At 40.8% G+C, this 13450-nt stretch overlaps 1 protein-coding gene across 1 annotated transcript in view; it reads right to left on the bottom strand.

Annotated features, from left to right (window-relative positions):
- NYAP2 (neuronal tyrosine-phosphorylated phosphoinositide-3-kinase adaptor 2) overlaps window positions 1–13450 on the bottom strand; it is a 202544-nt gene that overhangs the window by 139749 nt on the left and 49345 nt on the right. The window contains exon 4 of the mRNA XM_027769884.1: window positions 968–2059. Coding sequence (XP_027625685.1) covers window positions 968–2059 — 1092 coding nt within the window. The remainder of the gene's footprint in view (window positions 1–967; window positions 2060–13450) is intronic.

Below are 13450 nucleotides of genomic sequence, written 5' to 3'. Positions count from 1 at the left end.
AAAAAAAGAAAAGAAGATACTATGTTCTATCCAAATAGAGTTTTTTTTTTTTTTTTTTTGGAGAGGTTTTTGTTATAGGGTGCGTGATCTCACCAGAAAGACAGAGAGAGACAGAGAGACAGAAAGTGAGAAATCATCCCCCAGGGGGGATGGCTATGCCACAATCCCTTCACCTCTATTCTCCTCTCGTTATCTTGAACATGTACACGCACGCGCCTGGCGTGAGTTTAAGCTGCGGGGTCCGGGACTCGAACCGCAGTCAACTACATAGGAGTCCAGTGACATAGTCATTATGCTAACTGCTGGTCCCCAAAGAGCATTCTTTACTTCAAAGTTATTCTAATACAGATTTACTCGGAGTCTTAATGTAAGATATAGATACTTTTAAAAATAATTATTTACTTAATTTTTTAATTATTATTTTTAATTTTCTATAGAGCATATGTGCTCACCATAGCAAGACAGAGAGAGAGGGGGAAAGTGAGAAAGTGAGCCCCCAGGTCTGGAGGTACATTCCTGGTGGCTCATGTGGGAGTCCTGCACTTTACTCACCACACCACCCGCTGATCCCTCAAGATATGTTTTAACATTTACCAATTCCATGTTTGAATGTTTAATTTTTCTAACACATGAAGACATGGACTTAAAAATTCTGGAGTGGTCTTTGTTTACGATTCAACTTTGCAGGTCCACTGTAAGAATTCCAGTTTGACACTTTCCTTTTCACCACTCTTCTTTTTTATAAGACATATTGTGCAGGTGACCATTTTTAATTCAGTGCGCACTGAATTCAATTCAGAAGACACTGTTTTATTTTGTTGGGCAAAAGTGGAGGAAAAAAAAAAAAACCCGCATTGTGCATTTTGAGATTTGGACAGGAAGGACTCTGCTGTATCTGTAGGCAATGGGATGCGGGGTCCCTCGTCACCAGGGGCGCCGCGTGGCTCCCACAGCATCGCACACTTACTCTCCGCCGGCTCTTTGGAGCGCCGGCCGCTGGACGACTTCCTCAGCAGGCTCCGGCCCGAGGTAAAGAGGCTGGTGAGTTCCTCCAAAGGACTCGTGGGGGTCCTGGATCGGGAGCAGCTCGGAGCCCCGTAGGTGTTCACCGCAGCGTTGACCATCTTGGCCCCATCCTGGGACACTGGCCTGGGGGTCGAATGAGGCACTGATGGAGAGCTCCTTGAGAGGCTGCCTGAATGCACAGCGTCGTAGGGGGGAGGCCTTTTGAGGCTGAGCGGTGTCAGGGACCTCCCCATGCTCACGGGCGACGGGGAGGTGGAATGACTTTTGGGGTAGCCATGGGGAGACTGGGTTCGGTACAAAGTGGAAGGGGGCGGAGGGGACGAGGAGAGCACAGAAGCAGCAGGAGCAGGTCCGAGGGCCCCGGCCTGGTCTTTCTCCAGTTTGGAGTGGCCGGGGGTGTGGGATGGCAGTGAGGACGGGGACGGTCCAGCCGGCTGTTTCATGTAAGACACGTTTTCCAACACAGGAAGCTTCGTGACCTCCAGTGGGGTCAGCGGAGACTCGTCGGAATTGGGGGAGCAGTGCACCGGGGCTGGGGGGAACACCAGCAGCGGGGGCCGGTGAGAAAGCAGGTTGGGAAAGGGCGGGGGGATGTCACAAAGCAACCCCTTAGGAGGACATGGCACTGAGGACTTGGCGAAGTCCAAGTCAGGCACCGTGGGAGTAGCACACTGCGAAGAACAACTGTGCAGGTCGAAGTCGCATTTGGGATCTTGGCCTAAGTCGTCGAAAATGGGGTATTTCATTTCCTCGTAGACGGCCTCGCTCTGGTCGTCGTCCTCCTTCCGGAAGTCTCGGAGAATGTTCCCCACCATCTCAATGTACACGGGCTCCTCTTCCTCGGGGTCCCCCGCGGGGCTGCTGACCTGAGACAGGGAGGAGTCCCGCGTCAGCGATGTCCTCCTGGGCCCGTGCTTTTTGATGTACGTTTCATCGAAAGATGTGCTAAGCTGGGTGTTGGGGTTCCGTTTCGGTTTTGGAGGGGGAATCTTCTTCGAATATTCATCACTGTGAGGTCTTGGTTTGGTGGACACTAAAAGAAGAGAAATAGTAAAATAGGTGAATATAAGAGGAAAATTTTCAAAACTGATTTGCACTTGGTTTACTACTGTAAACTCTGGGCCAGAAGGATGGTCCCTTCATTTCCAGCTTGAGGTTAAACTAACAATCCACCAAAGCGTCCAATATTCCCCATTAATTATTAAACAAACGACAGAATGGTAGTAATTCTTCAAACTAACGTTAATAGTCTAACACTGATAAGAGCATTAAAGCCAGGAATATTCATTCCTTCCTTAGAATTCTTCAGATAAAGCATGTTGAATACAAGCAATTACTGAGTTCTTAAAAATTAACCCACGAGGTGCCAGCAGGTGGCATGGAGTTGAAGGTGCTGAATTCCACATGGCCAGCGGTTTGTTTCAAGTCCTGGACTCAGTGGCTAGAAAATCAACCCTTGCTGCATGATGTGCTTGTCTCCCCCAAATCCTAAAGTGGAGACTGGAGGAGAGGGGTTGTGGTGGCATGGCCAACCCCTGTGGGGAGCGATTTCTCACTTTCTTGCTCTCTTTCTCTCTCTTGTGAATGCACACACCCTATTTAAAAAAGAAAGAAAGAAGAACGAAAGACAGAAAGAAGGAAAGAAAGAAAAAGAAATCAACCTGTAAGACTCAAACGCCAGTTACTTAAACGGAGACATAGTAAGAACGTCTGTTAGCACAGCTAGTCTCAAAATACCATAAAGATTGAGTCTTTTTACAGATGTGGCTATTTCACATGATCACATCTTGCTTGTATTTAGGATAAAAATTCCCCAGACTGCTAGATTTAATCTCTGTCTTGGTTCAGATAAATAGCTTCTATACAGATGGGTCTGATACTTCAGGGGAAATTGATGTGAAAATCTTATGAAGCTAGACAAGTTAATCTTCAAATCTCCAGGTATTGTTGCTTATGGTGTGTTTGTGTTTTTGTTTCTAAGATCTCTCATGATATCCCAAATGCTGTCTTGGAATGAATTTATTAGGTATGTTTCATGAACACACCAGACCTTTCTCAAGGGTTTTAAAAGAGAATAACACAGGGAATGATGTGTACGCTGTAAAGGAACTTCTGGAATCTCACAACAGATACGGGTACCAATGCAACCCACCACCTGCCGGCAGCCCCTCCTAGGAGAGACCATCAACTTTTGACCCCATACAGTTGGATGGAACTAGCTAGCAAATACCTGTGGCTGAGGTCAGTTGTTTAGCTTTCAAGGAAGGGACCAGAATCCTAGAATTATCTCATTATTTCATTGTGTTCATATATGATTACAATGATTACCATTTTTATGCAACATGACAGAATATAGTTGCTTACAGTAGATGGTAGCATACAACATAACTTGACAGGGTAGCTTCTAGGTGTAAAACTATGAGGAAATCAGGCTTCTCTAGAATTTACAGCCTATACAGAAGGCTTTCAAAGCATAAATCAGGAAGCACCCGCATGCTTCTTTGTTTTGTTCAACTGGAGTAACTTAGGGCACAGAAGCTTTTCTGAAACTTTCTGAAGGAGAGGAAAGTACTTAAGGCTTAGTTAGGCAGCTGTTCTGTGCATCATTCATGTCTACGACCGGAGAAGACCTGATCACATATTCTAGTTGTAGCTGTAAGCTCACCTTCCTAGGTCATTTCTGATTTCAAATATTCTGCTCCATGGTGCGCATGGTAATGATTTTATGCACTACAATCAAACAGGTTTTTGAAGGGAAGGTTTTTAGTGTATCTAGACTTTAATGTGTATTAGGAAAAAAAAAAAAAAAACATGTCTTTTTCCATGGGGCTGTAGCCATGAAGTCTTTTAGTGCCCAAAGTGAGCAGCCTAGAGACATAACAGGGTGAAAACTATGCAGTAGATTAGGATCCAAATCACTCTAAAGCACCTCCCTGTACCACTCAACATTTATAAATTGTATTGGTTTTAAAATCAATGGGCTATATTAATTTCTATATGACTTAAATGACTTGTCAGATTATATACAAAAATCTGAACACATAGAGAAAAACTATAGATCAATGAACAAGAGCCACTTAATATTGGAAGAGTTTGAAAGGGTCAAGACTTAGAAGAACAGAGTTAAACCCAAACTCTTCTTCTGAAGCTTATTCTCCTACTCCCTAAGTCCTAGGAATCACTATGGAATAAGTTACTCAGGTTTTGGGAAAATAGTTGCCACTGACTATTGAGTTCTTAGAATTGAATGGTGTGAGGTTGGGATCATCTTCAGGGAAGAAGAGGGTAAATAATGAGGTGATCTATGAATATAGGGTTAATCTGAAGGTAGGAATCAGGATGTGCCCATGAGAAGATGAATGACTTCTTTTTTTTTTTAAGAATTATTTTATTTGACTTAATTTATTCATTTTAACTTGACCACAGAGGGACAGAGTGAGAGAGAGAAGAGAGAGACAGAGAGAGAGGCAAAGAAAGTGAGAAAGCAAGCCACCAGGTTTGGGACTCGAACCACACTTGGCCATGTGGGAGTCCAGTGCCCTTAGCCACCATGCCACCTGCCAGCCCTGATGAATGACTTTCTTATATGGGAACAATCATATTTATGATCATTTAATTTTTCTCCATCTTAAATTCACAGACTAGCAGGTGGTGTAGTGTTTAAAGTGCTGTATCCCACATGGCTGACTCTGTGGATCAAGTCCCAGACATGGTGGCTTGAAAAATATGCCAGGTGTGTGTGTGTGTGTGTGTGTGTGTCTTTGTGCCCAAAATCCTGAGAAGAGAATGGAGGGGAAGGAATTGTAGAGTGGCCATTCCACCTGCATCGCACATGCATCCGGAGTGTTTTTCAAGCTTCTGGGTCCAGGACACTAACTGCACAGTGGGCCATGTGGGATCCAGCTGCCTTAACTACCATGCCAATGACTAGCCTGCACTTCCATTTAAAAAAAAAATCCTTCACCAAAGTCTGATACTTCAACATAGACTATACAGAGAAATAACAGAACAATAACTCAATTATGTATTGAGCTTAATGCCTAGTGGCAGCATGGCACTGAGTGAGACTATAATCCAAGGTTCTGAAGTACTGAGGGGGGTCATTGGCGGATTTGGGAGCAGCATGGCATTCAGAGACAAAGGAAGAGATAGATGAACAGTACTGGAGACAACATCCCTTTTTCCCACACAGATTAAAAGGTGGCCTTTGGAAGGGGCAAATCAATGCTTGGGTTACACCGAAAATGTGAACTAACAAAATGTGACACTTCATTTTGTCAAAAGAAACTGAAAAAAAAAAAAAAAAAGAGAGACTCTGTATCTATAAAGTCCTTGGGGAAAAAAAGAAATCTCTATATCAGAACATGATATGCTCACCATTAAAGGAGAACAACTCTCATTCCCATTTACATTATAAGGGCAATTTCAGTGTCAGACTTATTGTAGATGCTGTCTGGCAGCAGAAAAAAATTAAGAGGTCTTGAAAACATTCATAGAAAATACATATTAAAAAATATTATGTGTGGATTTCAAATTTTTTTGTACCAAAGTAAACTTGTACTTCAATTTTATTTTCCATAAATTTTTTTGAAGTTCATAGATGACACTTTCTTTGTTGTTTTGTTCTTGTTTTTGCCATAAGGCAAGTGCACTCACCAGACAGACAGAGAGAGGGTGAGAGCGAAAGTGAGAAATCACTCCCCAGGGTGGATAGCCATGCCTCAATTCCTTCTCCTCCATTCTCCTCCTGAGATTTTGGGTATGCATGCAGATACACTCAGCATGATTTTCAAGCTACCAGGTCTAGGACTTGAATTGTCAGTGGCCATGTGGGAGCCCAGCACCCTAACCACCAGGCAACCTGCTGGCCCTCATACATGACTCTTAAGGGGACTGTGAAGTGATCACATTTGACAGTTGCTACTGACTGAATGCCCCCTTCCTCTACAAAAATTCATATGTTGAAGCCCTAACCCTCAATAGGAATGAGATGATATTTTCAGATAAATGTTTGGGGATATAATTAGGATAGATGAGGTCATGAAATAGGAGTACTCTTGATGTGATTGTAAGAAAAGACATCAGTGAGTTCTCTATCTCTGTCTCTCCCTGTATCTCTTTGTTTCTGCCTCACTATCTTTCTTCCTGCAATGTGGAAACACAGAAAGAAGGTGGCAGTGTACAAACCACAATGAGCCCTCACCATAAATCAATGATTTAACACCTTGATCTTGAATTTCTAGCCACAAGAACTGAAAAAAATAATTTCTCTAGTTTAAGCCACCCACCTATTTCATTATGATATCCTGAGCTACCTGAGACAAACAGTATATTTATCAAGTCCTATGGACAGCCCTTTATAACTGAATGACAAGCACCCACTTTAATTTTATTCTCTCACACTGGAATACTTTTTTTGTTTGTTTTTTTTTTGAAAGCTTTGTGCTATAGGGTGTGTGCACTCACCAGAAAGAGAGAGAGAGAGAGAGACAGAAAGTGAGGAATCACCCCCTCCCCCCAGGGGGGATGGCTACACTGTAATCCCTTCTCCTCCATTCTCCTCTTGGGATCTTGGGCATGCATGCAAGCACATGCACCCGGTGTGTTTAAGCCACTGGGTCTGGGATTCAAACCACAGTCAACTATATGAGCGTTCAGCAACATAGCCATTACGCCAACTGCTGGTCCCTCATACTGGAATACTTTAACTAGATTTGTTATTTTAGGAACAAATGCAAGTCTTTCTCAGCCCTCTAAATTTATCCTGCCCCCTGCTCCATCCCTCCTCACCTTCGGCAACCACGTGACAGAGAGCACCTTCCAGCTACATGCAGCTATGTTCACTCCATTACTTGTCCAGGGACACTAATAATCCACCCTATGTCCTATTACTATGACTTATTTTTTAATACAATATTTTCTTTACTCATGACAGAGTGCACACATAAAAGGGAAGGAGAGAGAGAGAGAAAGACAGAGCGAGAAAGACAATAGAGATGAACATCCTCTACAGGATCTGGTTATTCTGTGATCCTCTTCCTTCAGTCCATCAGATATTGGATATTCATGCATGTGCCTGATGTGTTTCAGGCTGATCAGGCAGGAGGTTAGAGCTGGGGTTACCATGTGGAATCATTTCTCTTGAGCAGTGCAGTACCACTACACCCTAGAGTTGGTGCCTATTCTGATTTTTCTTGACCTAACTTTCCAGTTCTAATTTCTGCCAAGGCTCATACTACGTAAATTAGACTTATTTTCTGAATGTTTGCTTCCGTTTGCTTACTCCTCACTCCATGCTGTTCTGCTCTGCTGTCCAACAGCTGAAGTAAGTCTCCAGCCAGCCTTGCCCAGGAACTCCCTCATTATCAGGACAAGTTTCTTCTCCCATTTCTTCCCCGATTGCTGGAGAGAGCCTAATGCATGCAGAGTCATATAATAAAGCAATTTTTTTCCTGATCTTTTTCTTTAGTATTGATCCAAATTTGAAATGAGAATATGAGGATTATTTAGAGAATACAACGTTAAGTAAATTAGAGATGATTACAATGAATAAACAAATCTACCTCTTCAATATTGGGAGACTTTTTTCCTAGAAATTATCAGTTTTCCATTTCAGACCTTCTTGAAAATCAGAAGAGGAAGCAATTTCATGTAAGGAAATTCATGTAAGGAAAAGTCTAAATTTAAGGCAATATCATCCCATAATTTATTCTACTTTAATATCTTTCTAGAGAATTAAAAATTAAAGAAAATTTCATTTTAAATGCCATTTTGTTAAAAGATATTTAAAAATAGTCTCAAGCTACAAACATTGGTACTAAAATGCTTCTAATAAAAGACAATAAAAATTGCTTTGCCAATTTCAACATTTAACCAGATTCAACCATAATAAAAAGGTGATTTTTATCTCTCTTGAATAAATTTTAAATTATTTTTAATAAGCCCAAAGATAGAGCGATAATTCCTGCTCAGCTCTGGAACGCAAATTTTAATGCTTAAAATAGTATAATGACAGTAGCATTGAATAAGCAGAAAGTGACATTTTTGAAATGAGCTATCTGAGCACAAAGGTTATATGTGGCTTTCAGTCATGCCCAGATGATCTGTCTTTTATAGTTAATTTTGGAAATTCACCATGTTACTTGTCAACCCATCCTTTGAAAATACTTTTTTCTTATTTAAAAAGTGCAACGTAAAAATTATGTTTTAGTACCTGTTAGTTTTTGACCCAAGAGGTGAAGAATGAGATACAATATCTTTCCTCCATAGAAAGGCTTTGTGGCCACAGAACCTCAGCATTTGAAGGGATCTGAGAGACTACCCACCTCAAACGCCATCTATTGTGGATAAATTCCTTATCAACTACGATTGGCAAGAAAATCCCATAACTTCAATTCAATCTTCTATACCTTCTGAAACTAAGGAAAGCAATGGGACAGGTGGAGGGGAAGTATGAAATTAATTACTTTATATATAGTGTGAAGTGTCAGTTTATGGCCAGTTTATAGGTCATCAGAAAAGTCATGACAGGAACCAGCAGTTAGCATAATGGCTATGTCGCTAGACTCCCATGTAGTCCACCATAGTTCGAGTCCTGGACTCGGTAGCTTAAACTCATGCCAGGCACACGTGCGTGCATGCCCAAGATCCCAAGAGGAGAATGGAGGAGAAGGGATTGCAGTGTGACCATCCCCTCTGGGGGATTTCTCGCTTTCTGTCTCTCTGTCTCTCTCTGTCTGTCTGGCGAGCACACACGCCTTATAGCAAAAACCTGTCCAAAAAAAAAAAAAAAAACATGACACATTTTTGCATAGAAAAGTATGTTACAACTTTTTGGATGGCCTAATAGTGGAACTATACCTATATAACTTGTTGTAAAGCATATTTAAGTAGGTAACTCAAGTTGAGAAGTGTGGGTTTCTTGAAAGGAAATGTCCACACCATAATACTAAACTGGCTGATTCTGGAAGGTGAGAGACAGCTTTCCCACTTTCAGCAGAACTGTGCTCACAATAACTCTCTTTTCAACTCACACTTCCACGGCTTGAAGGGATATTTATATGTTCATAGTCACAAGCCTCACAATACTATCTGTTAAACTGTGTGTGTTTAAATTAAGATGTTTGTAAAGGAATAGAAGTTTCAAATGTCCTTGCAACTTCTGTGTACAGTAGGAATAAGAAAGTGTGAAAATGTACAAAAAAGAATCAGGTTTGGAGTTGTAGAGTCTGTGTTACCATCCTGGTTCTTTTCATGATCAAAACAGAACTCATACCAACATTTAAATGGAAACACAGGAAGGCATGGATCTGACTCAAGAGTGTGGTCATATGGGACAAAAAATGTCTTGGCTTGAGCAGAGACATGATGCTAATCCTTTCTCTGCCTCAGTCCAGATGCATAACCTAAGACAAGTTGCTTTAAAGTACATTTTAATTTACACTCACTTTTGTTATGCGAACAATAAGGGACCTCAATCAGAACCATGTTCTTTCAATTACACATCTCAATCCCATTTGTTGTAAAATAAAATTGGAGTCTGTAAGTAGCATTTTTAAAAAAGGAGAGTAGATTGGAAAATATGAACATATTTTACAAAATAAATGTAAGTGCTAATTTTAAAATATATGTTTATGGGGCCAGTAGTTAGCGTAATGGCTATGTCACTGAACTCCCATGTAGTAGACCACAGTTCGAGTCCTGGAGCTTAAACTCACACTGGGCACGTGTGGGTGCATGCCCAAGATCCTGAGAGGAGAGTGAAGGAGAAGGGATTGTGGTGTGGCCATCCTCCCAGATGATCTCTCTTTCTGTCTCTCTGTCTCTCTGTCGAGCGCACGTGCCCTATAGCAAAAACAAAACAAAACAAAACAAAAAAACTCTCAAAAGAATATATATGTTTATAAGTGCTGGGTTGTTAAAAAAGTCATAATGCATTTCCATAGGAAAACACATCATTTGGACTAGCAGATGGCGTAATGGCTACACCACTAATCTTGTAAGTAGTCGACCACGGTTCTAATCTCTGACTCAGTGACTTAAACTCATGCCAGGAATATGTGCATGCATGCCAGAAATCCAGAGAGGAGAATGAGAGAAAAGGGATTACAGCATGTTCACCTTCCTTGAGGGGTAATTTCTCACTTTCTATCTCTCAGGTGAGTGCATATGCCCTATAGTAAAAATCTTTAAAAAAAAAAGAAAGAAGAAAAGAAGAAAGGAAGAAGGAAGGAAGGAAGGAAGGAAGGAAGGAAGGAAGGAAGGAAGGAAGGAAGGAAAGAAGGAAGGAAGGAAAGAAGAGAGAGAGAAAGGAAGAAAGAAAGAAAGAAAGGAAGGAAGGAAGGAAGGAAGGAAGGAAGGAAGGAAGGAAGGAAAGAAGGAAGGAAGGAAAGAAGAGAGAGAGAAAGGAAGAAAGAAAGAAAGAAAGGAAGGAAGGAAGGAAGGAAGGAAGGAAGGAAGGAAGGAAGAAAGAAAGAAAGAAAGAAAGAAAGAAAGAAAGAAAGAAAGAAAGAAAAAGAGGAAATAAAGAGGAAGAAAGAAAAATACATCAAAAATACATCATAACTTTTCCAGTCACCCAACTCTTCCAGATCACACAGATATCTAGTTAGGATAAGAAGTGTTCAAATAATCCTAAAGCAGAAAAATCTCTGATTGATAGTCTCTTGGAATGGTTTCATCCATTCTTTTCTGCCTAAGTGTACATGCATTTTCTTCAAAAGGAGGTGGAGCCTATTTCTTCTTCTATTGAATATGATAGCGTCCAGTGGAAGCCAGCCACCATGAAAGAAAGACTGACTGACTACTCAGGAATAGCCATGCTGTGAGGGAGCCTAAATTAGTTATAGGGAAAAGAGCCATGAAAGAGAACTAGTAATAAAAATGCAACCAGCTCCAGTCATATGACCCCAGTAAAGTTGTCCCAATCACCCCAACTGAGGGAACCATACTAGGTGAGACATTTTGGTCGGTCACAAGTCATCCCCACTGTGCCCTGTTGAATTTTTGAGCCACAGAATTATGAACAAATAATGATCATTGTTTTTATGTCTCTAAATTTGGGGATATTTTATTATGCAATTATACGTACTGGAAATGGTACCAGAAGTACAGTGGTGTTATAACCAAAATCTAAAAGTTACGTATCATCTTTGGGACTTGGTGGCAGCATAAGCCTGAAGGACTCTGAGGAGACTGTTGGAAGGCTGAAAATATGGTGAGGACATTGCTACTAAAGGTTGGAAAAAGGGAGAGTTGTGATATGTATTGAGACAAAATTGGTGAGAATGTTGATTGTAGTGGTAATTAAAAATACAAAATATACTTAATGAAATTATGGACCTAAGCAAGGAGAGTTCTAGAAAAATGTGGACATTTGAATTGATTTGTTTTAGCAATGCATGATAAAGGATCGCAAGAGAGATGCTAAGGAAGGAACTGCAGAAATGAAAGGAACAGTGCCAACGTGTTATTGGCGGTGAAACCTTCATGGGCAACAAAAGATTTCAAAGTGAAAAATGGCCTCAGGTCAAATCCAGAGATCTTCCAGCAAAATGTGACCCTGGGGTAAAAATCAAATTAAGAGTATGGCTATACAATCCCTTGTCTAGGTCTCTGAAAGATTTAATGTAGTGAAACCAGGGCTTCTAAGAATCTTTCAAAGGTTGTTCTTTAATACCCTGACCATAACCCTAACTACAGAGAAGCCTCTCTTAAAACAATTTGTGGTTCTGTCTTTCATGTAATAAAATGAAGTATAATTTGATTCTTAGAAAGCCCATATAAATTATAAAGAAGGCCTGCCTCTGTGAGCCCCATGTTTTTTAATGAGACTATACATTGCAGTCTTCCTGCCTCTGACCTACCCATGCATGTTGTGATTGGGTAGTGTCGAGCTGTTGTACTTTGGGCTTGAAGTCTTTGCATATAAGGATTGAAACAAAGAAACTGTGCCAAACTACCCGAGGAGCCTTATTACATATGGACATGCTTTAGATGAGAAAATCCTGAGTTTCAAGATGATTTTTTTAATGCAATGAATTGTTTTTTAATACAATACTTTTGGACAAGAGGATGCGAATATTTTCCACTGCAAATATTGCAACTAGAAGGCAGTTTGTGGTAGGTGGTCTTTGAGGATGGCCATGTGCAATCCCTTTGCCCTTTTTATGCATGCTACTTGCCTATAGTCAGAGTTTACTCCCTCTCCTTGAGTCAGAGCTGGCTTTGTGACTTGCCTGGACAATAGAATCTGGCAGAACTGATACTTTGAGTCTTAAGCTTATGACTTTCTTTTTCTCTATCTTCAAAGCCATTTGCCAGGCAAGACCCTTTAGACTAACATGCTATGAAAATCCAACTTATTAAAAGATTTCTTGGTGAATTTGCAGTTAGATAAAGAATGAGTCATAAGAATCATGTATGTAGTGGCTTCAGGCACACTAGCATGCTAACTCCACTGCCTCCACAGCAAAGATATCAGAGGACCAAATATCCCAGGCACTGCTGTGGGAGTCACCAAGTTTTGCTCTCACTCATATAGAGATGAGATGGATAGCTTAGACTTATGTGCGAAGCTTTCTTCAACCTCCCAGCCTATCCTGTCAGTCGAATATGGAAAAATGAGAGGCCTACCCAATGTTATAGAGGGCAGAGAAACCACACGTACAGGCCGAGTCAACTCACAAACTAATAAGAAATAATAAATAGTTGTGTTAAACCACAGCGTTTTTTTACACAGCAATAGAGAACTGGAAAAAAAAAAAGTTCAAAAGTAATTTCCTGTGCATGTGGATATCTCAGAGGAAAATGCTATTGTCATTTTCACAGAACTAGGGTACAGATGGTACCCTGAGGACACAGAAAGCATCCTTCCAGAATATAGAAATTAAGGAAGTAAAATTGCCTTCTGTGAATTATAAAATCTCCACAGGATGATTCAGAGAAGAGATATAAAAAGAGATTATATACTTTATGGTCAAAAAGCCTAGATTGAAATCAGAGGGAAGGTATTAACATATGTAAAAGAACACCAGAGTGGAGGTTGCCAACCACAGAACAAAAATGGGTGGCCTCTCAGCAGGACCTAGGAGGTTTAATCCTCTCCTATCTCCACTGTGGAGGTGGATCCAGACTTGATGGAGAACCTGAAGTCACTATATACATGATTCATTCTTTCTCCAACTTCAGATTCACCAAGAAGTCATTTAATGATTTTGATTTCCAAAGTTTTATGCATATATTTCTCATATAAACTAGCAAAGCAGAGATCTGGTTTTATAGTCCATCTCTTTTAAACTTGGTTACTATGACATTTTGGTTACTCTAATCATCTGAAGAGATAGAGGTTCAGAGTTAATGGATTAAGGCCAGTCCTGGACCAGGGTAAATTCACCATGATAACACTGTTTTGTGGAAATCTGTC

The sequence above is a fragment of the Tupaia chinensis genome, unplaced genomic scaffold, assembly GCF_000334495.1.
Source record: "Tupaia chinensis unplaced genomic scaffold, TupChi_1.0 Scaffold000095_1, whole genome shotgun sequence".
NCBI lineage: Eukaryota > Metazoa > Chordata > Mammalia > Scandentia > Tupaiidae > Tupaia > Tupaia belangeri.
Note: the sequence above shows the minus strand (reverse complement) of the source record. Positions and strands in the feature narration are given on the sequence as shown.